Raw genomic sequence first — 26090 nt, forward strand, 5'->3', positions numbered from 1 at the left:
ATGAACATTTGTGTACATTTTTTTAAATGTTTTTTTCATTTTTTAGGGAGAAAGTCAGAGCATGAGCAGGAGAAGGGCAGAGAAAGAAGGAGACACAGAATCCAAGGCAGGCTCCAGGCTTCAAGTTGTCAGCACAGAGCTGAGTTTATTTATTTTTAATTTTTTTTAAACATTTATTTATTTTTGAGACAGAGAGAGAGCATGAACAGGGGAGGGGCAGAGAGAGAGGGAGACGCAGAAGCAGAAGCAGGCTCCAGGCTCTGAGCTGTCAGCACAGAGCCCGACGCGGGGCTCGAACTCATGAGCCATGAGATCATGACCTGAGCCGAAGTCAGACGCCTAACCGACTTAGCCACCCAGGTGCCCCTTGGGTACTTGTTTTTATGTGAATATATGCACAAACCTATGCTTTCAATTCCCTTGGTTGGAATTCTCTAGAAGTAGAATTGCTGGGCCGTCTGGTAACTCTATGTTTAAATTTTAAGGAATGGCCAGACTATTTTCCATAGTAGCTGCACCATTTTACATTCCCAAGAGCAGTGTATCATGATGATTCCAATTGCTCCACATCCTTGTCAACATTTGCTTTTTTAATTTTTAAGTTCTAGTCATTCTGGTGGGTATGGAGTGGTATCTTGTGGTTTTACATGATGTTGAACATCTTTGTATGCACTTATTGGCATTTGTATATGTTCTTTTTTGAGAAATGTTTATTCAACTCCTTTGTCCATTTTTAAATTGTAAAGTTTGTCTTTTTATTGTTGAATTGTAGGAGTTCATTACATACCCTAGAATGATGGTGTCCTTTTGAAGTACAAAAAATTTTAATTTGGTGAAGTCCAATTTATCTGTTTCTTCTTTTATCAGTTGGACATTTGGTGTCATATCTAAGAAATGTTTGCCTAATCCAAGATCACAAAGATTTACTCCTTTTTTTTTTTTTAAGGGCTTTATAGTTTTAGCTATTACGTTTAGGTCTATGGGAATTTGGAGTTAATTTTTTGTATATGGTATGAAGTGGGGGTCCAACTTCATTCTTTTACATTCAGATGTACATGTGAACTATTAATTTAAAAAATTCTTCTTGGGGTGCCTGGGTGGCTTCGTTGATTAAATGTTGAACTTTACCTCAGGTCGTGGTCTCAGCGTTCATGAGTTTGAGCCCTGCATTGGGGCTCTTTGCTGTCAGTGCAGAGCCTGCTTCAGATTCTCTGTCCCCCTCTCTCTCACTCTCAAAAATAAATTAATATTAAAAAATATTTTTAAAAAGGATATATTTAAAAATAAATAAATAATAAAAAATTCTTCACCGTTCTTTCCCTTCTTTTCTTCTGAGACTTCTAGAAGAGATTACATTAGACAATCTATTCTTCATGTTACTTTGCTGTTATATGTTTTTACTTAAACAAATCATTATTACTCCTCTGCTATTTTTGTTTTTTTTTTTTTTTTAATGTTTATTTAACTTAGACAGAGACAGAGACAGAGCGTGAGCAGGGGAGGGGCAGAGAGCAAGAAGGAGACCTAGAATCCAAAGCAGGCTCCAGGCTCTGAGCTACCAGCACAGAGCCCGACACGGGGCTTGAACTCACAAACTGTGAGATTATGACCTGAGCTGAAGCGGGAGAGGGGCAGAGAGATCGGGAGAGACAGAGAATCCTAAGCAGGCTCCACACTGTCAGGGCAGAGCCCAACGTGGGGCTCAAACTCAGGAACCATGAGATCATGACCTGAGCCAAAATCTAGTCAGATGCTTAACCCACTGAGCTACTCACGTGCCCTCCTTTGTTATGTTTTAATTCGTATATTTTCTTTTTGTGCTTCTGTCTGCTGTATTTTTTAAAACATCGAATAAATATTATGTTCCCAAGATTTCTAATCCAATTTTTTCTGATTAAGAAATAAAACATTTAGGGGTGCCTGGGTGGCTCAGTTGGTTGAGCGTCCAACTTCGGCTCAGGTCATGGTCTCGCAGTTCATGGGTTCCAGCCCCGCTTCGGGCTCTGTGTTAACAAACAGCTCAGAGTCTGGAGCCTGCTTTGGATTCTGTGTCTTCCTGTCCCTCTCCCCCTCCCTTGCTCATGCTCTGCCTCTCTCTGTCTCTCAAAAATAAATAAATGTTAAAAAAAAATTAAAAAAAAAAAGAAATCAAACATTTAATTTATTATTATGCAATATAAGCTTATACAAAATTCAAAAGATACAAAATATAATTAAGAGGTTATTGGGTTTTTAAGATATCTATCTACCTGTTCTTGTTTCATTTTTGTCAATTTTTGTTTCATAATTTTGTATCCATATAATGCACGTAAGTCATTGGGCTGTTGGGAGGAAGGAGGAGAGAAGCATTGACACTGAAATGACAGTGGGAAGGAAAGGAGGGGCAGGGAGAGTTTGAGAACCACGAAAGGTTCAGTTAGATAGGAGCACAGCCTGTGGAAAGAAGACCAGTGGGAGGCAGGGGCTGAAAGGGTAGGTGTCGGGGTCAGTCTGTGGACTTTGGAATAAAAAGTGAGAAAAGCATAGGTGAAGATTTTCAACACTATTCTCTTAGCCATGTATGTAGTCTATGAAGATTTCTTCCCCACACAATAAACACTATGCTTTAGGAAAAGTAATATGTTTCAGATATGCCAAAGGGAGAAAATGGGTATTCTAGGCCTCATTAAAAGCCTTCGTCTTGGGGGATCGCTCCTCCTTGCTCTGTCTTGATCTCTTTTAATAGGCCTATGTACTTATCATAAGCCAGATGTTTCAGACACTTTACCCATTCGAGTGTTTCTGTATTTAAAATACCGTGTTTTATTGTCTACTCCTTGGAGTATTTTAAATGCCCCTGATGTGGAAAGGCATTTCCTCCGAAAGCATTCTTCTTCCCCGGGTCCCTCAGGGTTCTCCCAGCAGGGGGCGGCAGTGGCACACTTCAGGTGCTATGGGAAGGGTGGGGTGTTGTGAGGTGCCCTGTGGGGAGGAACTTGTAGGAGGAAACCCATAGAGTGGAAAAAGTTAACTAGTTACTCAGTCCCACCTCAGAGCCAAACCCACACCCTGTGGTGGGTGAAGCCACAAACACCATGTTTTCTGTAAAGCTGACAGTCTTTTCCTCTGGAGGGAGGAGAATGCTCTCAAAGGTTTTGGGTATGTAAGCAATGAATCACGGGAATCTACCCCCAAAACCAAGAACACACTGTATACACTGTGTGTTAGCCAACTTGACAATAAATTATGTTAAAATAAATACATAAAAGAAGAAAGAAAAAAAATAGGTTTGAGAACCTGACTTTTCGTTCTTTGCTTTTTCCTAACACTTTATCTTCTGCTTTTGCTCATGAAAGTTCTAGTTCCTCCAGTTTTCTCTCTCCCATTCTTTCATTTCCTCTATTTTCCCACTGCCATGATCATTAACCAATCTACATAATCACCTTACTGACACCCAGTCATTCTGGGAGTGGAGATGCAGTGAGAGGGAGGGGCAAAGCCGGCTGCTCCCCTAGCTCTTTACCGCCCCCAGAAGTATCACATTTCTCTTCAAGACTCTAATCACCTCTATCAAAGGCCTTGGACAATCTCTAACACGTCTTCACTCACTTGCTGGATCCTCCACCTAGACGGGATGAGAATGTGGGGACCCACTTGCAATGTGGCCTGTAGCTTGGTGTACTCCTACATGCCATGTGGGGAAGGAATCCTGGAGAGCAGCGCATGTGGGAACCCTGGGGATCAAAGCACAGTAGTGAGGGGTGGTTTTGCAGGGATCCCAAAAGAATGTGACCCTAGGACCTTCTCACTGCTTTCCCCCCAAATCCACATTGCCCTTCTACATTATCTCTGTCCTGTCATATTGAAATAGAGGCAGTGTGAGGGATAGAAGTAAACACATGGGAGTTTGTCACCTGGGGGGTGTGGTAGGACTCGGCCACAAGCCATACACTGATTTTACTGCTGTTGGTTTTGGGCAAATCACTTACCTGCAAGCCTCAGTTTTCTCATCTGCAAATGGAAGTTAACAATGCCCTCTATAACTACCTCACAGAATTGAGACAAGCATGTAAGATAATGATATGAAAGGTTTTATAAACAATAGGATGCTTCCAAAACAACATATATTATGACTATTTGTTTTTCAAGTATTCTTTGGCTCCTGTTTCATGGGCACAGAGTCAGGTATTGGGACAAATTGGATTCTTGAAAGTTCCAGGGCTATTGAGAGGCAAGACAGGACAGAACAGAGTGGGAGTATTTCCAGGGACTTGGCTCCTAGCCTTCTGTGAGAGGAGGGGATTTCTTTTCTTCTTTTTCTTTTTCTTTCTTTTTCTTTTTTTTTTCCTGTGGCGAAGGAGATCTAATAGGGAGATCTACCTCTAGACTTCTGGTGTGGACAAGACCACCAGAGAGTCATCAGTGTTAGACCATTTCCCTGTCCCTCACTTAAGCCTGCGTCTAAATTACACCAGGTATGGGGCACCTGGGTGGTTCAGTCAGTTAAGCCTCTGACTCTTGATTTCAGCTCAGGCCATGATCTCACAGTTTGTGAGTTCAAGCCCTTCATCGGGCTCCATTCTGACAGCACCAGGGCCTGCTTGGGATTCTCTCTCTCTCTCTCTCTCTCTCTCTTTCTCTCTCTCTCTCTCTCAAAATAAGTAAATAAAACTTAAAAAAACCCAAATAATAAATAAAATAAACTTAAAAAAAGCACACACACAACTATACCAGATGGATGAGAAAGAATATGGCAGGTAGTCTGTTTGTTAGGTGTTTCCAGGGAAATTCCATAACCTCTCCTGGTAACTCAGAACAAAGTATATTTTACAGTGAGTCTGTATATTTTATTTTTGCCCTTTGGCTGCAGTTGAAGGTTTGGAACGCTCTGAGGGAAGGAAAGCCTCCATTGATTTTCAGGTCCCATCTAATCCCAGCACAAAATGGCCCTGATGTTGACCTGATCTGTATTGTTCTGACCTCACCAGAGCTAGAAAATATACTGGTCTCCGTTCTTGAAATATAGTATTTGCAAAGTTCAAAACAACCTTTGCAATAATTTGGCTTGCTATTTCTCTCCTAACTCTCCCTCCTTTGGGGACCAAGTGAGATACGAGTAGGAACTGGCAGGACTGAACTCCCATTTCTGATCAAGGACAGGCCCCATTATGGCTTGGCTTGGACTCTCCTCCCTTTCCTTATCGCATGAAATCAGTCATTGCAGGAAATTGGCTTCTCCAGGTTGTGAGAGACAGGAAGCAACGCTAAGAAGCAGGGTCCAAGAGGGAAGCCAGAGATTTAGCATACGGTCCAGCCCCGTCATTGCCTGGCCCCGTCCCCACTCCTCCTTTCTTGCAGTTCTGTCTTGTTCTTCACCACCTCTGGCCTCACACACCCTTTCCCTGGGGCCTGGCGTGGGAGGCTGAAAAGGACTGTATAAGTCAAGGCCTGCGCTCTCAAGTCTTCCAACATGTGCTGGACTCTTCCAGAGATGGGAGTTGTGCTGTTTCCCCAAGAAATCAGCTTCATTTTGCCTTTTATCCAGCTGACAGCTGCCTTTGTAGTCCTTACTGCCCTCTCTTCTCATGGGACAGCTCTTCAGATGCCTTAGTCTCCAGGCTGACCATCCCCCACCTCAGGGAGATCCTGATAAAAGCTTGAGTTTCTCAAAAACTTAAAAACCCAAAGGGAGTCAGAACAGGAACCTAAGTGGGAAGGAAATGCTGAGAACAATGCCCTTAGTGAGCTCTTTCCTTGCTAAGGAGACCTGGGGTTTACGCTGATGTTTACTACAACTTTGACATACTGCCTTTTCCTCTTCCTGTGAGCCCAGTGTCTTCTGGGAAGATATTTTCCCCCCATTCAGCTCACTTTATTAATGTTTGCTAAAATATTTAAAAGTATTTTTAAAGACATCATGGCAGTTTGCTCCTAAGTACTGCAGTATATATCTTTAAAACATAAGAGGGGCACCTGGGTGGCTCAGTCGGTTGAGCGTCTGACTTCGGCTCAGGTCATGATCTCACAGCTCGTGAGTTCGAGCCCAGCGTCGGGCTCTGTGCTGACAGCTCAGAGCCTGGAGCCTGCTTCTGCTTCTGCGTCTCCCTCTCTCTCTGCCCCTAATCCACTCGCATTCTGTCTCTGTCTCTGTCAAAAATAAATAAACATTGGGGCGCCTGGGTGGCGCAGTCGGTTAAGCGTCCGACTTCAGCCAGGTCACGATCTCGCGGTCCGTGAGTTCGAGCCCCGCGTCAGGCTCTGGGCTGATGGCTCAGAGCCTGGAGCCTGTTTCCGATTCTGTGTCTCCCTCTCTCTCTGCCCCTCCCCCGTTCATGCTCTGTCTCTCTCTGTCCCAAAAATAAATAAAAACGTTGAAAAAAAAATTTAAAAAAAAAAAATAAATAAACATTAAAAAAAAATTTTTTTTTTTAAAAACATAAGAATATTTTCTCGGCAGAGCTGAAACCAAAATATAATACCTAGCAAAATTAATTACAATGATCTAATGCTTAATCTATATTCATTTATTTATTTTTAAATGTTTATTTCTATATTTTGGGGGGAGGCAGAGAAAGAGGGAGAGAGAGAATACCAAGAAGGCTCCCCGCTGTCGGTGCAGAGCCCAACATGGGTCTCGATCTTCACAAACTATGAGATCGTGACCTGAGCCAAAATCAAGAGTCGGAGGCTTAATCGACAGAGCAACCCAGGTGCCCCAATCTATATTTAAAATCAGACCAATGCTTGGATGTCTTCATCTTTGCCTTGCTCTTGAGAGGCTACACAGCCCTCAGTCAGCAAACTTGGCCAGTCATTGCTTTTTTCCTCTGCATGCTATCCCTTCGTGACCCAGACTGGTGTCCCTGAGACTTTGGGTCCCTCAGCTGGTTGCTTCCAGTCACGTGGCCCAGGAGCCAAAGCTCCTGCCAAGCTGAGCACCACGCCATACAGCTGTGCTGGGTCACTGCAAACAGCACCGAGCAGAGGGGAGGAGCGAAGGCTCAAATCTGCCCACTCTTTTATCCATGGGCTGTGTCTGGCTGGAGGGCATTCCTTGTAACTCACACAGAGACACTGTATGGCAGAAGCCCTGCCCCTGGAGATATTGGTGGTACTGCCAACCTAGTAGTTAATCCTTTCGCCAGTACTTCATTGTGCAATTTAACCTTCATAGAATCATAGTCTCAGGGCTGAGGGGTTCCGAAGTTCTGAGCCCTTAGTCTATCCCCAACACCAATAAGGTGTCCAAATCCCTTCTGAATGAGGCATGGTATTTTGAATTCCCCAACCTCCCCCTCCCTTCAAGCACTTAGATTCTTACATTATGCCTGCAGCAATTCCCCCCCCCCATCTCTTTCTCTCTGTCTCTCTCTCTCCTTCTGACTCATTGCTTGCAATAGCCTCATGAATTCTCAACAAAATATAAACTACCTTCAATCTTTTATCCGGTTCATAATGACTATCACTGACAGACACAATCAACAGAACATGAAACTGACAATTGCTTATAATGAGACATTTAAAAAGTTGTAATTAAATACTGGAAATAAAAATTTTAACAGAATTTGGGCCTGCAAAATTTGAATCAGAAAATTTGGACTTCATAGGGGCGCCTGGCTGGCTCAGTCAGAAGAGCGTCCAACTCTTGATCTTGGGGTGGTGAGTTCAAGCTCCATGCTGGGTGCAGGGATTATTAAAAAAATAATAAATGAATAAATAAATAAACTTAAAAAAAAAGAAAATTTGGACGTTGTATACATAGTGGCCATGTAAACAACTGACAGTGGTCATTAAGGCAATTTCAGTTGCAAGGAATAAAAAGTTCAACTGAACGGGCTTAAAAGGGGAGAGCAGAGAGGGGATTTAATGACTGTACAACAACCATAAAACCCATAAAATAGCTCTTTTAGATGTAGTTTGATCACTTTTGTTTCCATGGAGGCCCCTACGTCTTGCCCCTCTCTGTGTGCTGGTTTAGTCCTCAGCCGGTATTTCCTCATGGCAACAAAATGGCTGCAGTGATTCTAGGCTTCACATCTTCACAGCACCGTACGCAGAGGAAGAGAAGGGAACTGCTTTTCTAGAAGCCCCCACAAAAAGTCTTTTTCCAACCTTATTGGTATGAATTAAGTCATGTCCTATGTCCTGCCATAATAACATTCCAGTGCATCAGCCAGGAGTGAAGTTAGCTTTCCTCAAAGTTCCTGGATTGCCTGGTGAAGATATGGTTCCTGGACAAAAGCTGGGGTTGTCACTAGGAATAAGGAAATAGATGTAGGGGTGGGGGGGCAGGGAGTACAGTCACAGTGTCACCTAATATGACAGAAACTGTGGTAAAATTTGATGTAGATCTGATACAGATAAAGAAACTGAGCAATGAGACAAAACTTAACTTAAAATTTTAAAAGGAGAAGAATTGATCCTGGTGAAAATGTCTCAGCTGACTAAAAATAAAAACAGATAAAATGGAAATGTGTCAGTATCATAGAAAGATGAACAAAGAATTAAAGTGGCTTAGTGTTTGTTCCAGAAAACACATTCCTGATGAAAATTAATCAATGTTGGTAAAATTCATTTGAAGTGTTTGCATTGAAAAGCTCCTTGGGGACAAGATGGAAAGGATCAAAATGTTCTCTAGCTTCCTACACCAGCTCCTAGTGACCACTGCCCCTTTGAGGTGCCCATGAACTGTCTCATTAATAATCCATTTTGGTTCTGGGGATGGAAATAAACACAATGGCTTGTGGTGTGTAGAATTGAATTTCCTCACTGTTTTGAAAATTGTAATGTGTCTGCCTCCACAGGTCTGTCCCTTAGACAATGCTACAAGGGTAATTCATTTGCAAGTCTTCCCAGACTCTGAAAGATAATTTGTTCTGGTCAGATTCCTGGAATTCATATAAAGTCACTGGGTTTGTCTCTTGCAACTTTTTCTCCCACCTTGGGTTAACTTTTCCTCTGGGTGTTTCTATTCTAAGAACATTCCCTTTGACAGAGAAAACAGAAGCAAAACACAAATTGAAGAGTTCTGCTTTCTCTTTGTCACCCACTAACATGACAACATTGACCACAAACAGTGTATCCCCTTTTTGCTTTGAATATGACTTTATGAAGCCCTTTATGGGTCTCTATTCATGTGAGGCTTTCACTTTCTCAAAGGTCCATTGGGCATCCGTTCCATGTTTTTGTGTTTATCAGTGGATATGCACCTCTCTGTTCATCTTGGGCTTACTTTCTCGTACAATCAAATCAACAAACATACGTGCAACTGTTTGGTTTCTTTAAGCTCCTTTCCCTTTTTCACTGACGTGGGCTTTTACAGGTAAAGTGAATGTTCCTAAGAAGTACTGAATTCAGGGTACCTGGGTGGCTCAGTCGTTTAACCGTCTGACTCTTGGTATCGACTCAGGTCATGATCTCACAGTGATGGGACTGAGCCCTGAGTCGGGTTCTGTGCTGACAGCGAGGGGCCTTCTTGGGAGTCTCTCTCTCTCTCCCTCTCTCTCTGCCTCTCCCCTGAGCATGTGTGTGCTCTCTTTCACTCTCAAAAATGAATAAACAAGCTTAAAAAATAAAATAAAATCGAGGGAACATATCTCAGTGTGTGTTGTCATTTTTCTCACCACCACGGACTTCAAGAAGACACAGTTTCTTTCTTCCAAAGGTTCCTGTCACTTCCACTCTGCCAACCAATTCCTCCTTTTGGCCAAATTTAGGCTCGGGGTGGCAGTTCCCCTTATCACTTCCTCTGCGCTCTGGAAGATGAAATTGTCAGCAAGCAATAATAATAGCTAAGGTCTATTGAGTGCTTGCTGGTTAAGGGGCACCATTCCTATGGGGAAGCTGAGGCCCAAAGAAGATAGGTGTCTGCTCAAGTTCATCCTCTTTGGCAGGTGCTAGAGCCTGGACATGAGAGCCAGAGTCTGACTCTAGAGCCCAAGTTCTGTCTCTGGTTAAAAAGCTTATCACACTCACACTTGGTCTTAGTTGGACAGACTTTTAGCCAGACTGACGATGTAAAGATCTCTTCATCAGCATCTCCCTACTTCTGGGCCATTTTTATGATGTGGAAAGGCTAGCGGTCAGCTTTCTGGATCTCTCCTCTCCTCCTACCCTCAGTCTTCGATCCTTGTGACCTATAACCTGATAGCCTTTCCACTCCTGACATGGGTTCCTTGGTTACTTCCCAGGATGCCTTCATCTCTTCCCCCAACAAGTCAGGCAGGGAGGTTTCTTTAATTTTATTTATTCTTTAAATGTTTATTCATTTTTTGAGAGAGAGAGAGAGAGAGAAGGAGAGAATGAGCAGGGGAGGGGAAGAGAGAGAGGGAGACACAGAATCTGCAGCTGGCTCCAGGCTCTCAACTGTCAGCACAGAGCTGGACATGGGGCTCAAACCCATGAACCCTGAGATCATGACCTGAGCCAAAGTCAGACGCTTAACCCACTGAGCCACCCAAGCCCCCATAGAGAGAAGCTTTTTTAAATGCCTTTGCTTCCTCCTGCTGGCAGATCATCTTGCACTCCTCATAGACGTGGTAGGGGAAAGATAACAGGGCACACCTCTGGGGGCCACTTGAGGTTGTGATTCCAAGTAGTATGGCTATTCCTGTGACTCCTCCTTCTGCTCTTTTGTTTTTTGTTTCTAAAGTTAGGTAGGTTAGAGAGTGTTACACTTTTTCGGTTTCTTAAGTAACCCTGTTTCAGTTAAACTGCTGCCCAAGCCTGTTTCCATTTCCAGTCATCAGGAGTACATCTGACTTTACCCCAAGTAATAAAAAGCCTAATAATCACAATCTGTATGATTGAAGAGATAAGATTGAAAGGAACATTTCATTGAAATGATCTCAGGGGCGCCTGGGTGGCTCAGTCAGTTGGGTGTCCCACTTCGGCTCAGGTCATGATCTCACGGTTCATGAGTTCAAGCCCCACGTCTGGCTCTGTGCTAACACCTCAGAACCTGGAGCCTGCTTTGGATTCTGTGTGTGTGTGTGTGTGTGTCTGCCGCTCCCCTGCTCACACTCTGTTTCTCTCTCAAAAAAAATAAAAAGAAAAAAAAAGAAATGATCTTAATTCAGTATTGCCAAATTTAACCTATAAACCACTATAAACTTAGAATTATTTTCTTGTTGATAATTCCAATTGTAATAGTTGTGATTACAATTACATAGAATTATAATTTCAGAATAGTTTAAATAGTAATTATATAATAGTATATATTATATGTTATATATATTAATATATAATAACAATAACCCAAATCACAAGAATTTCTATCACATAATCATAAGCCAATCTTCTCAATTCTTAATTTGAGCTGATATTATTTCACCTGTAAAAATTTATTGGTTAGGGGTGCCTGGGTGGCTCAGTGAGTTAAGTGTCCAACTTCAGCTCAGGTCATGATCTCACGGTTTGAGCCCCCCTTGTCTCCCTCTCTCTTTGCCCCTCCCCTGCTCACACTCTCTCTCTCTCTCTGTCTCTCTCTCAAAAATAAACATTAAAAATTTTAAAAAAATATTGTTTATTAATGTTTCCACTAATATCTTCGGCATATTTTATTTATGTATTTATTTATTTTTCTCCATATCATTCCAATTTTAGCGTATGTGCTACCGAAATGAGCACTGGCATGTTTTAAATATTTCAGGTTTCCTGTATTATTATCAAGTTTTGGCTAACATTTAACTCTTGTTCTTGTATGTGTTTCCAGACCTAACTCACCCAGAAGTATACCCCAAAACACTATTTCAGGATATCAGACACAACTCTCTCTGAAGAGAGCTCTATCACTCATGTAACTCATTTCCTTCTAGGGTGGGGGACTCTAATTTTTGACTGGTGCCAGTTGGATTGCAGTTCTTATTTCCTTGGGGTCCAGCAGCTTTGCTCACAGCTGCACATCATGAGGTCCTATTCTTTTTTTTTTTAATTAAAAAAAGTCTTTTTTTTAACATTTATTTATTTTTGAGACAAAGAGAGACAGAGCATGAACGGGGGAGGGGCAGAGAGAGAGGGAGACACAGAATCAGAAGCAGGCTCCAGGCTCTGAGCCACCAGCCCAGAGCCCAACGCAGGGCTCGAACTCACGGACCGCGAGATCATGACCTGAGCTGAAGTCAGAGGCTTAACCGACTGAGCCACGCAGGCGCCCCTCATGTGGTCCTATTCTAATAGGAGTTGTTGCCATCATTGCTTTCTGCTAGTTCCAGGAAAATCTTCATTTTTACCTTTCCAAATCCCAATACCTCCTTCTCGCCGCTGCCTCTCCTCTTTCCCCCATCAACTTTTCCAACTTACAGAGGTTTTTTTGATTTCTTCCTCCTCCCCACCATTTGGAGGGGTTCTTGAATGCAAGTGTTCCTGACTGCAACCAACAGAAACTGATTGTGCATCCTTTGGGCAGGAAAGGAATTCTTGGAAGGATAGTAGGTAGGTGTCAATGTGAGGCTGAAGATCTTGGTGAGCAAATGAACAGCACCAAGGGGAGGTGGGCAGCTGTAAGGACAGCCGTGGTCATGCCATGGGGACAGCCTGCTTGGAAAGCTGTGTCACTGTGGCTGCTGCGCACTGCCCCTGGCACTGCTGCCATCATTGCCTCAGATATCAGAGGCTGCCGCTGTCACCTCTGGAGCAGTCAGCTTCTTTGCATCGCTTCCTCCAGACCCATGGTTCTAAGCGCAGACTCAGATGGTTGAGCCTGGATCATGCAATCATACCCTAATTTCCAAGGCATGGGGCTCTGTTTCCTACCACGGCCGTGCAAAGAAAGACTACATAGTAAGGGGGTTTGGATGCTGACCACTTCTCAAAAACAACCCAGCAAATACTATTATAGACCCAAGTCTTAGGTAAATGGTGTTCTTTTCCCCAAACAGAAGAAGGGAGTCATTTCTGCTCTCAAAGGGATGAGTGCCCCTTTCTCTTTCACAAGGAATACCAGCTGCCTGGAGTTTTCTGATATATACTGACATATAATTAATTTTTATAGTTAAACGATATGAATTTGTAAATATTTATATGTTTATTATCTTTATATTACACTTAAAATAACTGGATAATATATTAATATAGTATAATTAATCTATGTTAATGGTCTCCTTAGCAACCATCTCCAACATAGGATTAGGATAATTGTATTTAAAAAAATTTTTTTTAACGTTTATTTATTTTTGAGACAGAGAGACAGCATGAACGGGGGAGGGGCAGAGAGAGAGGGAGACACAGAATCTGAAACAGGCTCCAGGCTCTGAGCCGTCAGCACAGAGCCCGACGTGGGGCTCGAACTCACGGACTGTGAGATCATGACCTGAGCCAAAGTCAGATGCTTAATGGACCAAGCCACCCAGGTGCCCCAAGGATAATTGTATTTTATTTTATTTTATTATTAAAAAAAAATTTTTTTTTTCAACGTATTTATTTATTTTTGGGACAGAGAGAGACAGAGCATGAGCGGGAGAGGGGCAGAGAGAGAGGGAGACACAGAATCAGAAACAGGCTCCAGGCTCCGAGCCATCAGCCCAGAGCCTGACGCCGGGCTCGAACTCACGGACCGTGAGATCGTGACCTGGCTGAAGTCGGACGCTTAACCGACTGCGCCACCCAGGCGCCCCGGATAATTGTATTTTAAATAAGAAATGTACGGCACTCGCTCCAGCAGCCCGTATGCTAAGATTGGAATGATAAATAAGAAATCTATAACTTCAAAATCTCTAAAACGTAACATTTAAAAACATTTAAACAGGGGTGCCTTGGTGGCTCAGTCGGTTAAGTGTCTGACTTTGGCTCAGGGCATGATCTCTCCGTCCGTGAGTTCAAGCCCTGCTTCAGGCTCTGTGCTAACAGCTCAGAGCCTGGAGCCTGCTTCAGATTCTCTCTGCCCCTCCCCAACTAGTGGTCTGTCAATCTCTCAAAAATAAATACGCATTTAAAAAAATGTTTTAAGCCACATTTAAACAGATGTTAAAGGGAGTGTTCAATAGTAGGGAAATATTTTTGCTTTGGAAGGCTAAATGTATGTACTTGAAATACTCCACAGCTACAAAGGGAAACTCTGCACACTTTCAAGGATAGTGTGGTCAAATACGTCAGTCTGTCACTTAGCATAAGGTTTTTGAGCATTAAGATGTTGACAGTCGCTCTAATATCTCATCTGCTTTAGAGTGTAATAGTTAGGAAACAAGATGTTTTCCATAAATGTATTTTCCAGGTAACTGGGTATCAACCTCAGCACTGATTTTTTTCACTCTGATTGTTTAAAATTCTTTTTTTATGTTTATTTATTTGTTTTGAGAGAGAAAGTGTGTGCAGGCATGCTCATACACACAAGCAAGGGAGTGGCACAGAGGGAGGGAAAGAGAGAATCCCAAGCAGCCTCCACACTCAAAGCCGAGCCCACGTGAGACTCAACCTCACAACCAGGAGATGATGACCTGAGCTGAAATTAAGAGTCGGTCGCTTAACCCATTGGGCCACTCAGAGAGTTCACAGAGTTGTACACCCATCACCACAATCAATTTTAGAACATTTTTGTCACTTCAGAAAGAAACTCCCTACCCATTAATGCTCTCTCCCCAACACTCTTCAAGCCCCAGACCTACGTAACTGCTAATCTTTCCGTTTCTATAGATTTGCCTATTCTGGACATGTCATATAAATCGAATCATGTATGTGGCCTTTTGTGACTGACTTCTTTCACTTAGTATGTTTTCAAGGTTCATCTGTGTTGTAGCATGTATCAGAACTTTATTCTTTTTATGGTCGGATAATATTCCATTGTATAGATATACCACATTTTGTCTTTCTACGTATCCTTCAATGGTTGTTTTGGCTGTTTCCACTTTTTGGCTATCGCAAATACTGCTGTTATGAGCATTCGTGCATATATTTTTATATGGCCCTATATTTTCATTTCTTTTGGGTACCTACAAATGGAATGGCTGGGTCATGTGATAACTCCATGTTTAACCCTTTGAGAAACTGCCAGACAATTTTCCAACGTTTCTGCACCGCTTCACATGCCTGACAGAGACGTGTGTGAGGGTCCCAGTCTCTCCCCATCTTCGCCAGTACTTGTTATCCGTCTTTTTATTTTAGCCATCCTGGTGGGTGTGAAGTGATAATCATTGTGGTTTCGAGTTGCATTTTCCTGATGACAAATGGTGTTGAGCATCTCTTCACGTGCTTATTGGTCATTTGCATATCTTCTGGAGAAATGTATGTTCACATTCTTTGCCCATTTTTTAATTGGTTTATTTGTGTTTTTGTTATTGAGCTGTAAGAATTCTTTATGTAAGTTAGTCTGTTCTTGATGATCTAGAGCCCTGTTACGAGCATCAATGACTGAGGGTCACTGCGCATGGGTTATGGACCCCTGCAGGGCTGTCTTCCTTATTTTAAAGGGCAACATGGCATGGTCAGGAGGAACTAAAAGCAGTTACAAGAGCATGCCCTCGTATATTTACGTTTATCTTTTTTTCTTACTCTCTGCCATCACCCCTTATTCTCAAAGGGGATAAATAAAGAAATATTTATTATTACTCTAGGTAGAGGCTGAGGATGACTCAGTTTATCCCATGTATGAGGTGCCCGTCTTTGAGACAGCATTCTGCTGTGTTTTGGTTAATGATAGTTGCCAGAAATTTGATTTCTGGAAGAATTAGGTGGCATTTTACATAAGTAGAGGTAAGAAATTGAATACGATGGGATTAATGAGGGCAGAGTTTGGGGGAGGGGAGTCTTCAGTGAAATCACTAAGGTAGTGACAATAACCTGGTGGAGAAGAGGAGATCCCTGCAGGAGGGACTTTGCAAGATGTGTATGGGAAATGCATCGTGGGTGCAACAGATCTTGGTAACTATGGTGAGAAGCAATGAAGAGGAAGAATGTCCTTCAGAGTGGTGAAATTTGCCTGAATTCAGCCTTTGCACTCAGTAGTAATAATTGGTTCTGACAGGTCAATCATCCTCTGTTGTGCTAGTGTGAGAAAAAAAGAAAAAAAAAGATCACTCCTCCCTGTTTCCGCTCACCAGCTTCCCCTCCTCTGCCGACCCCACCCTGCCCCCAGCTTGTGGCTAAACTGCCCAACTGCCAATTAAAACCCACACTTCCCAGCATGCCTTGCACAACCCAGAAGCCCCCATCCCCACCATTGATTCTGTTCATCAGCTGAAAGCAGCCGTAGCAAATCAGCTTCCAGATTCAGGGCGCCTACCACAGGGCCTTTCGCTCTCTGGGGGCCTCTCCTCACTACCTCCCCTGACTGTGGCTGAACCTGCTACCACTTGATAGCAAACCACACTTGACACAGGAACAGGGAGGAGAGTGGGGCCCAATGCCCTACGCCTCTACAAGATCAACAAAGTTGTGCTTCTTCTCCTGCCACAACAGGCTGCTTCTGAGCCTTCCGCCCTTCCTTCCTCTCTCCCAGGGTCTCAGGAGGCCTGGCAGGGCCCCCAGTGGTAGTCTTCTTTTTGACGTGTAGAGCTTCTGGGGGTGGGTGCGTGTAAAATGAATTGGAGAGCTTTTGACTGGCGCTCTGTAGCAGTTTGTATGCGCTTTACCCCACGCCAAGGCCTCTTGGGTCTCCAGAACCAGCACTTTCTTCTCTCTCTGGTCCTCCCTCCCTTCTAAGGAACCCGCTTCTTGTCCTACAGCTGACCTCCAGACCTGAACCCTCCCTGTTTGAGGAATCCCACCACCATTTTTTTTTTTTTTTAGATTCTTTTGCTTCCCTGAGCAGCCAGGACCTTGTCTCATGCTTAGGCCTTTCCTTCTCCTGGCATTGCTAGAATGCCCTAGCTGTTGGGAAACACGGGCAGACTGTGGAGCAAGCCAGGCTTCAAATCCTGACACGAGTCCACCATTCTGAAATCTCTGAAAATCAAAGGTGTCTTTGTTTGTTTTGCTTTGTTTGTTTGTTTTTGGTGTCTTTTGTTTTGTTTTGTCTTGTTTTGGTGAGTTTGGCACAAACTTACTGGGTTGCAAAACCTGACCCGAACTGACAAAACCCTATTTTGCTCACTTTATCGTTTGCCCACTTAGTATAAATATTCATGTTTGTTGAAAAAATATTAATTTGTTGATTTCGGGGTGTGGTTCTAGACCCTGTTGAAAGAATTAGCTAGCATATGCACTGTGTTACCCTTGTAAATCATGAAAGATCATGATTTTTTTGAGACACTTTTGGCCCCAGAATTTTAGGATGGGTTATTTTGGACCTGTACTATAATGCAACACAGAAGAGGACTGGATAATTGTAGACATCCAAGTGAGAGAGCACCACAGAGCTGATCAAAATCACAGCCATGAAAACTTAAGGGTATAGGAAAATAATTGCAATGCATTGTTATAAATTATTTATGTAAATTTTTAAAAGAACACATGGAATCTGAACTTTATATTTATTTCTGAGAGAGAGAGAGAGAGAAGAGAGCGTGCACAAGAGGGGGAGGGGCAGAGAGAGAGGGAGACAAGGAATCCAAAGCAGGCTCCAGGCTATCAGTACAGAGCCCCATGCAGAGCTCAAACCCATGAATTGGGAGATCATGACCTGAGCTGAAGTCAGTTGCTTAACTGAATGAGCCACCAGGTGCCCCTAAACTTTATATTTAAAAAAACATATTACTTATGCATAGAAGAAGCTTGGAATGCAACATACCATAATGTTAATAGAGAGTTGTCTCTGTATTGTGCCTCCACGGTTGATTTTCTTCTTTTTAGCCTTTCCAGTGTCTATGTAATGCTGTTATAGTCAGCAATTTAAAAAAAAAAAAAAAACCACTAACTTACTAAAAACAAATTGGTACTAACACTTTTTACTTTGTGGCCTTGGGCAAGACATGCGACCAACCACATGACCCCAATTTTCTCTTCTGTAATTTAAGACTATTAGTACCTACTTCACAGAGTTGTTGAGGGACAATGTATGTACCTAGGCAGGTGGCCATGATTTTTGGACCTCATGTCAAGGTCTGCTTTATCCTCCACCAGACGTGGGCTGCCCGTTGTTTTCTTACAATAGCACAGGGCAAGTTCCCCACACCTTGCCTGCTATGACTCCTTGTAAGCAGGGATGATCAATCAACAGTCCATTCAGGTCTGTCTGTCAGTTGCCTTGCTGTCGTTGTAGTCTTCTTCTTCTTCTTCTTCTTCTCCTTTTTCTTCTTCTTCTTCTTCTTCTTCTTCTGTTTCTTCTTCTTCTTCTTCAAGTTTATTTATTTATTTTGAGTGAAAAAAAGAGAGCAGGAGAGGGACAGAGAGGGGCCGAGAGAGAGGGAGATGGAATCCCAAGCAGGCCCCATGCTGTCAGCACAGAGCCCAATATGGGGCTTGAACTCACAAACCGTGAGATCATGACCTGAGCTGAACTTGGCTGCTTAACCGACTGAGCCACCCAGGTGCCCCACGTTGCCTTGACTTCTGCCACATGCAGAGGGTTTTCCACTCTGCCAAGTCTTATGCCAGTTGTGGACTCGATCCCATCTCTGCTCATCTCTACCTGATCCCTCTGCCAGGGAAAATAGATATATTTATATGGCACCGCATGCTTTGCGAGAGATATTCAGCACTGACCCTTCCTTTCTTTCATTACCTTATTTCTTGAAAGAGCAGTTGTCCCTCCCTGTGTTTATTTTCATATGCCTAGGCACTAACTAACCAGCACCCTGGCTCCTGACCCCACCCCTCTACTTAAAAACTGCTGCTTTGAAGATCATTCATTCGCTAGTCCATGTACACATACAAGCACCTGATGTGTGTCAGCAGTGAATAAAAGTTCTTTCCTTCAGGGGCACCCAATCTAGTTGGAGAGGCAGACAATTAGTGAGTACATTTATAAGATGTTAGCCAGTGACATGAATTTAAAAATGTTATGCAGAAAAATTAAAGGGAAAAGAAAGTGATGCAGGGGTGCCCTTTTAGATGCTACGTTCAAGGAAAGCCTCCTTGAGGAGGTGACATTTGAGCAGAGGCCTAAAGGAAATTAGGGAGTGTGGTGTTTGGCTATCTGGTGGAGGGAGAGGGCATTCCAGGCCTAGGAAAGAGCAAATGGCAAAAGCCCTGAGACAGAAGCCTGCTTGGCTCAAATGAGGAGCTATCAGGAGGACAATATGCTCTGAGTGGAGCAAATGAGGAGGAAAGTGTTAGGGTATGAAATCAGAAGGACAGAGAGGGGACCTGTAGGTTCACAGCCCTCCCAGGAGGGTAATCTGAAGCCCTCCCTCGTGTAATCTGAAACTGGCCCCTGTACTCAGAGGGCAGGGAGAGACCTAAGAAAGGGCAGGCTGCTCAGGGTTGGTAGGTGGCAATGTTAATAATAGGTATGGGAACTTACATAAAAGTCCTGTCCTGAGCAGCAGCAGCAAGATGAATGGATCCCTGCACCCGCCCTCCAATCTGAAAAGTTTATAAGGAGGCCCCGACTGGGCACATAGATACCATGCAGGTGTTTTCAACATCACATCACCATCTCAAGGCTCTGTCCTTGGAGGAGACTCTGGGAGTGGGAAAGGAAAGTGGAACCCATATTCCGAAGGACAGGGGAGGGGAAGAGGAGCCTGTGAGTGCCTAGGTCCAGCTCATGGGTCTGTCAGTGATCATGTCTTTTTTGATCACATTCCCCAACAGAACCAGATCACGCAAGGCATTGAGCCCATGATAAAGACTGGGATTTATTTTATTTTATTTTATTTTATTATTTATTTTGAGAGAGAGAGAGGGAGAGAGAGAATCCCAAGCAGGCTCCACCCTGTCAGCACAGAGCCCAACGTGGAACTCGATCACGACCCAAGCCAAAATCAAGAGATGCTTAACCAACTGAACCACCCAGTTCCCCCAGTAAGGACTCAGATTTATATTCATCAATTGTGAAGAAGGATTTCTCAATGACCAATAAGTGACTTTTCTTAAATCTTCAACCTCTCCAACTGCTCTAGGGCAAATGACACTTCAACTTTCATTCATTTAAGAAATTTTCTGTTGCTAGAGGCACCTGGGTGGCTCAGTAGGTTGAGCTTCTGACTTCGGCTCAGCTCGTGATCTCACAGTTCTTGAGTTCAAGCCCCATAATGGGCTTGCTGCTGTCACACTGTCAGCACAGAGCCCACATTGGATCCTCTGTCCCCTTCTCTCTGCCCCTCCCCCACTTGTGCTCTTTCCAAAAATAACAATAATAAACATTAAAAAAAATTCTGTTGCTAAAAAACAAAACAAAGAAACAAAGGTTCCCTGGATGGTTCAGCCCATTGGGCATCAGACTCAATTGGGCTGGGGTCATGATCTCACAGTTCATGGGATCGAGCCCTGCATTGGGCTCCATGATGGCAGCGCAGAGCCTGCTTGGAATTCTCTCTCTCTCTCTCTCTCTCTCTCTCTCTTTCTCTCTCTCCCCCACCTCTCTCTATGCCCCTCCCCTGCTCTCTCTGTCCCTCTCAAAATAAATAAGCATTCAAACAAACAAACAAACAAATGGAAACAGACTCATGCAGAAAACAATCTGGTGGTTGTGAGAGGGAAGGGGTAGGGCGACGGGAAAAATAGGAGACGGGGATTTAAAAGGTATAAGATACATTAAGGAGATGTAGTGGCACAGCATTAGGGAATATAGTTAACAATATTGTAACAACTTTGTATGGTGACAGGTGGTAGCTAGTCTTCTCACAGTGATCACTTCTTACTGTATGTAGATATTGAATCACTATATTGTACCCCCGAAACGAATACAATATTGTATGTATTGTTCGCCAACAACACTTCAATAAAAAGAAAGAAAGAAAGAGAGAAAAACCTTTGCTGGGCACCCACTAGGTGCTAGACCAGGTATTGCTAGGGATGCATACCAATGTGAACAAACCATAGTCCCTGCCTGCCAGGACCCCCTGCCCCCGGAAAGGCAGAAGTGGAACAAGAACTGCCCGTGTGCAGCACCGGACAGAAGAACCTTGATCAGACTCCTGCAGACGTGCAGAGAGATGCCATCACCTCTCCTACAGTCTCTCCTTGGCATGACTTTATCTCATGCATCACCTTCCTGATCTCTCCTTCAGGCTTTGACCCCACACCCAGTCCCATCTTGTAAGCATGCAGTTCAGACGCTGCCTTTTCCACAAAGCTTCCTTTGGAGTCACCCAATAGTCATGCACCTTTCTCCCATGACTCTCCCAGCACCTGTCTTTGCATGATTCATTCCCTCCCAACTCTGCCCTGAACCGAACCATGCCTATCGTGTGTGTCCCTCCCCATCAGTGTCACAGTGCTAGCTGCACCTTGGCACTGACAGGATACTTCTGCTGGAATCTTGTCATATTTGCCCCACACGAAATCTTTGATCATATGTTGATACTGTCAGTATTTCTAGAAAAGGAAGAGGCAGGGGCAGGGTCCACACGGAGGTCAGTTACTGGAATTAGTGGCTGAGTGAGGCCATGGGCTCATTATCCTAGGAGAGCTTTGTGAATTGTGTAAGTCCCCACCTCATGGGCAACAAGGAGCAGGAGGAGCTGACCTGAGGATTTGAGACCCACCCCCTCCCCAAACGGTTACAGCAAAGGAGTAAACAAGCCAAGAAGGACCTTCAGCCAAGCCACCCTCCCTCACCCTCAGTCGTTGCATTGAACCCTAAGCTTTTCCAGGACTGGCATCATGAGGGGTTGAGTGGTTCCACTGTGGGCGGTGGCCTCTCCTCTTTCCGTTTTTGACTTTTGGTTCTTAAAAACTACATTCCAAACGAGGGAAATGAAACTACTGAAGACTCTCCCCCAGCAGCCGGCTGATGTGGGGCAAGAGAACAATTCCCAGTTAGGGCCCCAAAGGAAATCCCCTCCCTGTCATGTGCCGAGGCCAGGAAAGTGGGGGAGGCACCAGCTCATTGCTTGGCCAGGCCCAGCTACCAAGGTATAGGGCCAGATGGAAGGGCTGCCCTGTCTGTGGTTGGGGCAGAGAACCCAAGGTGGACTAGAAAACACCACAGGGAGATCTCGGTGGGGAGGCTTTGCAGAGGAGGGGAACCCAAGCAATGCCTTGGGGATGGGGAGGGTTGGGGTAGGCGGAGGAGAAGCCATTGCAAATAAGGGAAGCCTCTGACAGAGGGAATACAGAGTGGGGAACATTTGTTCTGTGTTTAGGGAAATTGTGAGCAGACCAGATTGGATGAACCCACTCTCTTCACTGAAAGGAAAGAAGGCTAAGAGGAAGAAGGTAGTCCCAGCCCCCACTGTCGTCAAAACTCAGGAGGCCAAGAAGGTGGTCGATCTCCTGTTTGAGAAAAGGCCCACAAATTTTGGCATCAGATAGGACATCCAGCCCAAAAGCGACCTCACCTGCTTCTTCAAATGGCCCCACTACATCTGGCTGCAGAGGCAAAGGCCTCTTCTCTAGAAACGTCTAAAAGTGCCTCTCATGGGGGTGCCTGGGTGGTTCAGTCGGTGGAGTGTCTGACTTTGGCTCAGGTCATGATGTCTCGGTTTGTGAGTTCAAACCCCGTGTCAGGCTCTGTGCTGACAGCTCGGATCCTGGAGCCTGCTTTGGATTCTGTGTCTCCGTCTCTCTCTGCCCCTCCCCCACTTGTGCTCTGTCTGTCTGTCTATCAAAAATAAATAAAATGTAACAAAAAAAATTTTTTTAAAGTGCCTCTCATGATTAACCAGGTCACCCAGGCCTTGGACCGCCAAACAGCTATTCAACTGCTTAAGCTGGCCCACAAATACAGACCAGAGACAAAGCAAGAGAAGAAGCAGATATTGTTGGCCTGGGATGAGAAGAAAGCTGCCAGCAAAGGGCATGCCCCCCCTCGGTGGCCACCTGTCCTTCAAGCTGGGGTTAAAACTGTCACCACCTTAATGGAAAATAAGAAGTCTCTGCTGGTAGTGATTGCACATGATGTGGATCCCATTGAGTCGGTTGTCTTCCTGCCTGCCCTATGTCATAAGATGAGGGTCCCCCACTGCATTATCAAGGTGAAGGCCAGACTAGGGCATCTTGCCTACAGGAAGACCTGCACCAATGTTGCCTTCACACAGGATAACTCGGAAGACAAAGGTGCTCTGGCTAAGCTGATGGAAACCATTAGGACCAATTACAACGACAGAAATGATGACATTCACTGTCACTGAGGAGGTAACGTCCTGGGTCCAAAGTCGATGGCTCACATCGCCAAATTGGAGAAACCAAAGCCTAAAGAACTGGCCACCAAACCGGGCTGAGTGTGTGCTGTTGAATGTTCTGTACATCAAAGTCATAAAGAGTTCTCTTTCAAAAAAAGAAAACAAAAAAGACTGGTTGAAACCCACTTGTAGACACATGTTGAAGTGTGGGAGGTAAAAATGACGAGAGGCTGGAGGCAAGACCAGGCTACAGGAGGCACCTGGACTTTCTCCCCCAGTTGACAAGTGTCCAGCTTCTTGCTTTCACCTCACATCTCCTCAGAAACCCTGGTGTCCTGCTTGACACTAAATTTGGCTTTGTTACAGTTGAGCAGGAGATGGGTACAAACTCACATATGGAGCAGGCTCAAAGAAAAAGGCTCAGAGTCCCCCAGACTGTCACCATCCCAAGGAGGGATGTGCTTGGCTAGGGCAGGGCTGGATGCACGGTTGAACTCCAGAGGAAGTACCCTGATCCCCTCTGTCTCGACCAGCCTGCTTGGGAAGGGGTCCAATCCTGGACTCTGCAGCCAGGGCTACAGCCTTGCTGGCATGAAAAGTGATCTGTCTTCAGCTGCAAAGCAACATTGGTTTCAACTGGAAGTCTTAGGTCCTTCCAGCTCGCTCTAGAGCTGTTGGTGCAATTTGCCAACAGACTGGCCTGTCTCCACACATCCATGAAGACCACTGGTTTTGTAACTGTTTTTGTTTTTGTTTTTTGAGGGGGTGGCCACTGCCTTTCTTGAGAGAAATTCTGTGAAGAATCTCAAAGCATAAAACATTTAAAAGTGGAATTGTTTGGGATGAGGAGGTAATGAAATGCCCGGAGTCCCACCAAGCAGTCCTTAGGCGCCTCTGAGGAACCCCTAAACTCGTTGAACCTGGTTTTAAGGTAAGAAAGGCAATGGCAAGCCGTGAAGTGCTTTAAGCAGGGAGTGAGATGATCGGATACACATTTTAGAAAGACGCCTGCGGCAACTGGGTGGAATCTACATCGGAGACAGAGAGCCCTGACAGAGAGACAGGAAGCTACTGAAATGATCCAGACAGGAATTGATGAATCTAGACCCAGAACAGTGGCAGAAAGGATGAAGAGTAAGATTGGATTCCGAGTTAGAATCAGTACGAATGGGTGGCCAATTGGATGCGAGGGGTAAAGTCTTCCCATGAACAGTGACAGCCAAACAGGGAGAGAAACTGGCTGGGACAAAGGATAAAAATTCAGTTTAGGATATATTTCATTGCAGCCACTCTGGGAGGAGTTGACTGACCAGCAGACAGTTAAAAACAAAAGTCTGGATCCTATTGGGAAGATCTTGGGAGAGAACGTTGGAGCTGGAGATTGTAATTCAGGAGTTCTCAACATACAGGTTGACACAAAAGACACGTGAGTAGAAAATGCATCCCACAAGAAGAAAAAGGCCTGGAAGAGAAACTTCGTTCTCTTCCATTTGACTTTTATTGAGTTTTTCATTAATGTCATCATTATTACCATCATGAATGAATATTTTACGGAGCAAAGACAATTTTCTGGGTATTTGGAGCAGGAACGACTTACTCTTGTTCTCTTAGGATGGACATTCCAAGAATAATAATGCCATACAGCATCACAAATCAACAGGCTACAAGAGATGGGAGCCAGCCCTCCAGGACACTTTAACCCTCTAGCTCTGATGGGAAAGAACAGAAGATCCCTTCCCTGACTCCTACTGTGGTTGCCTGCATTTCTCACTTGGGATGCAGCAGACACTATAAATATTTTGCCTTCTCCACTAGATTCAAGTTCCTCGAGTACAGGACCAATGAGGTAATGCACAGAAAGCTCTTAGCATAGTAGTGCCTGACAGCCGATGGTGGCTATTATTAGCTCAATTATTCTTTTGACCTCTTGGCAAGAGCTAGCAGGGAAATTTGTACATATAAGGAAAAAAACTTAATCCATGCAACCTATGATCAAGAAGTTCATGGCACTTGATGGGGAACCTGGTGGCTCAGTCTTTGGCTCAGGTCATGATCTCACAGTTTATGAGTTCGAGTCTTTGGCTCAGGTCGTGATCTCGTGGTTCATGAGTTTGAGTCTCATGCTGGGCTCTGTGCTGCGAGCCTGCTTAGAATTCTGTGTCTCCTTCTCTTTCTCTCTGCCCCTCCCCCTCTCACATTCTGTCTCTATCTCTCACAAAGTAAATAAACATTAAAAAAAATTTTTTTTAAGTTCATGGTACTCAAAAAGTTCACCACAAAACAATTTCTGTGTGTTTTTCTTTTTTTGACATGTGGGACACATAAAAGGAGATTATTAATAAACTATCTGAGTGGATGACTCTTCCAAAGGTGGACTCTCTCCTGATCGGAAAAAAATGCATATCCTACCAATATCCCAAGTCTGCTCCTGCTTGACCCTGGGCTATAACCGTGGGGAAGAGTTTCTGGGTCAGCAGAGCTCATAGGAATTGGTTCACCACCCCTCAAAATCTCTAAGGCAAGAGAGTCAAAATGGATTAAAGACCTAAATGTGAGACCTGAAACCATAAAAATCATAGAAGAGAGCACAGGCAGTAGCTTCTCTGACACTGGCCATTGCAACGTTTTTCTAGATAGGTCCTTTGACGCAAGGGAAACAAAAGCAAAAATAAACTGTTAGGACTATGTCAAAATAAAAAGCTTCTGCACGGCAAAGGAAACAAGCAACAAAACAAAACTAAAAGACAACCTACTGAATGGAGAAGATATTTGCAAATGACATCTGAAAAAAGGTTAATATCCAAAATATATGAAGAACTTACACACCTCAACCACCCAAATAATCCAATTAAAAATGGGCAGAAGACATGAACAGACATGCTCATCATTACTTATCAGGGAAATGCAAATCAAAACTACAATGAGATATTACTCATATCTGTCTGAATGGCTAAAATGAAAAACATAAGAAACAACAAGTGCTGGCGAGGATGTGGAGAAAAAGGAACCTTT

The 26090-nt window shown here is 44.0% G+C and overlaps 1 protein-coding gene across 1 annotated transcript; it reads left to right on the top strand.

The window, feature by feature from the left end:
* Positions 1–22600: 22600 nt before the first annotated feature.
* On the top strand, positions 22601–23177 carry LOC121035815 (60S ribosomal protein L7a-like). The gene is given in 1 exon segment (XM_040483651.1): positions 22601–23177. A coding segment is annotated over 1 exon segment (567 nt). The 5' UTR covers positions 22601–22610.
* Positions 23178–26090: the final 2913 nt, after the last annotated feature.

Source organism: Herpailurus yagouaroundi, unplaced genomic scaffold (assembly GCF_014898765.1).
Source record: "Herpailurus yagouaroundi ecotype Mexico unplaced genomic scaffold, PumYag 162, whole genome shotgun sequence".
NCBI classification, from domain to species: Eukaryota; Metazoa; Chordata; class Mammalia; order Carnivora; family Felidae; genus Herpailurus; species Herpailurus yagouaroundi.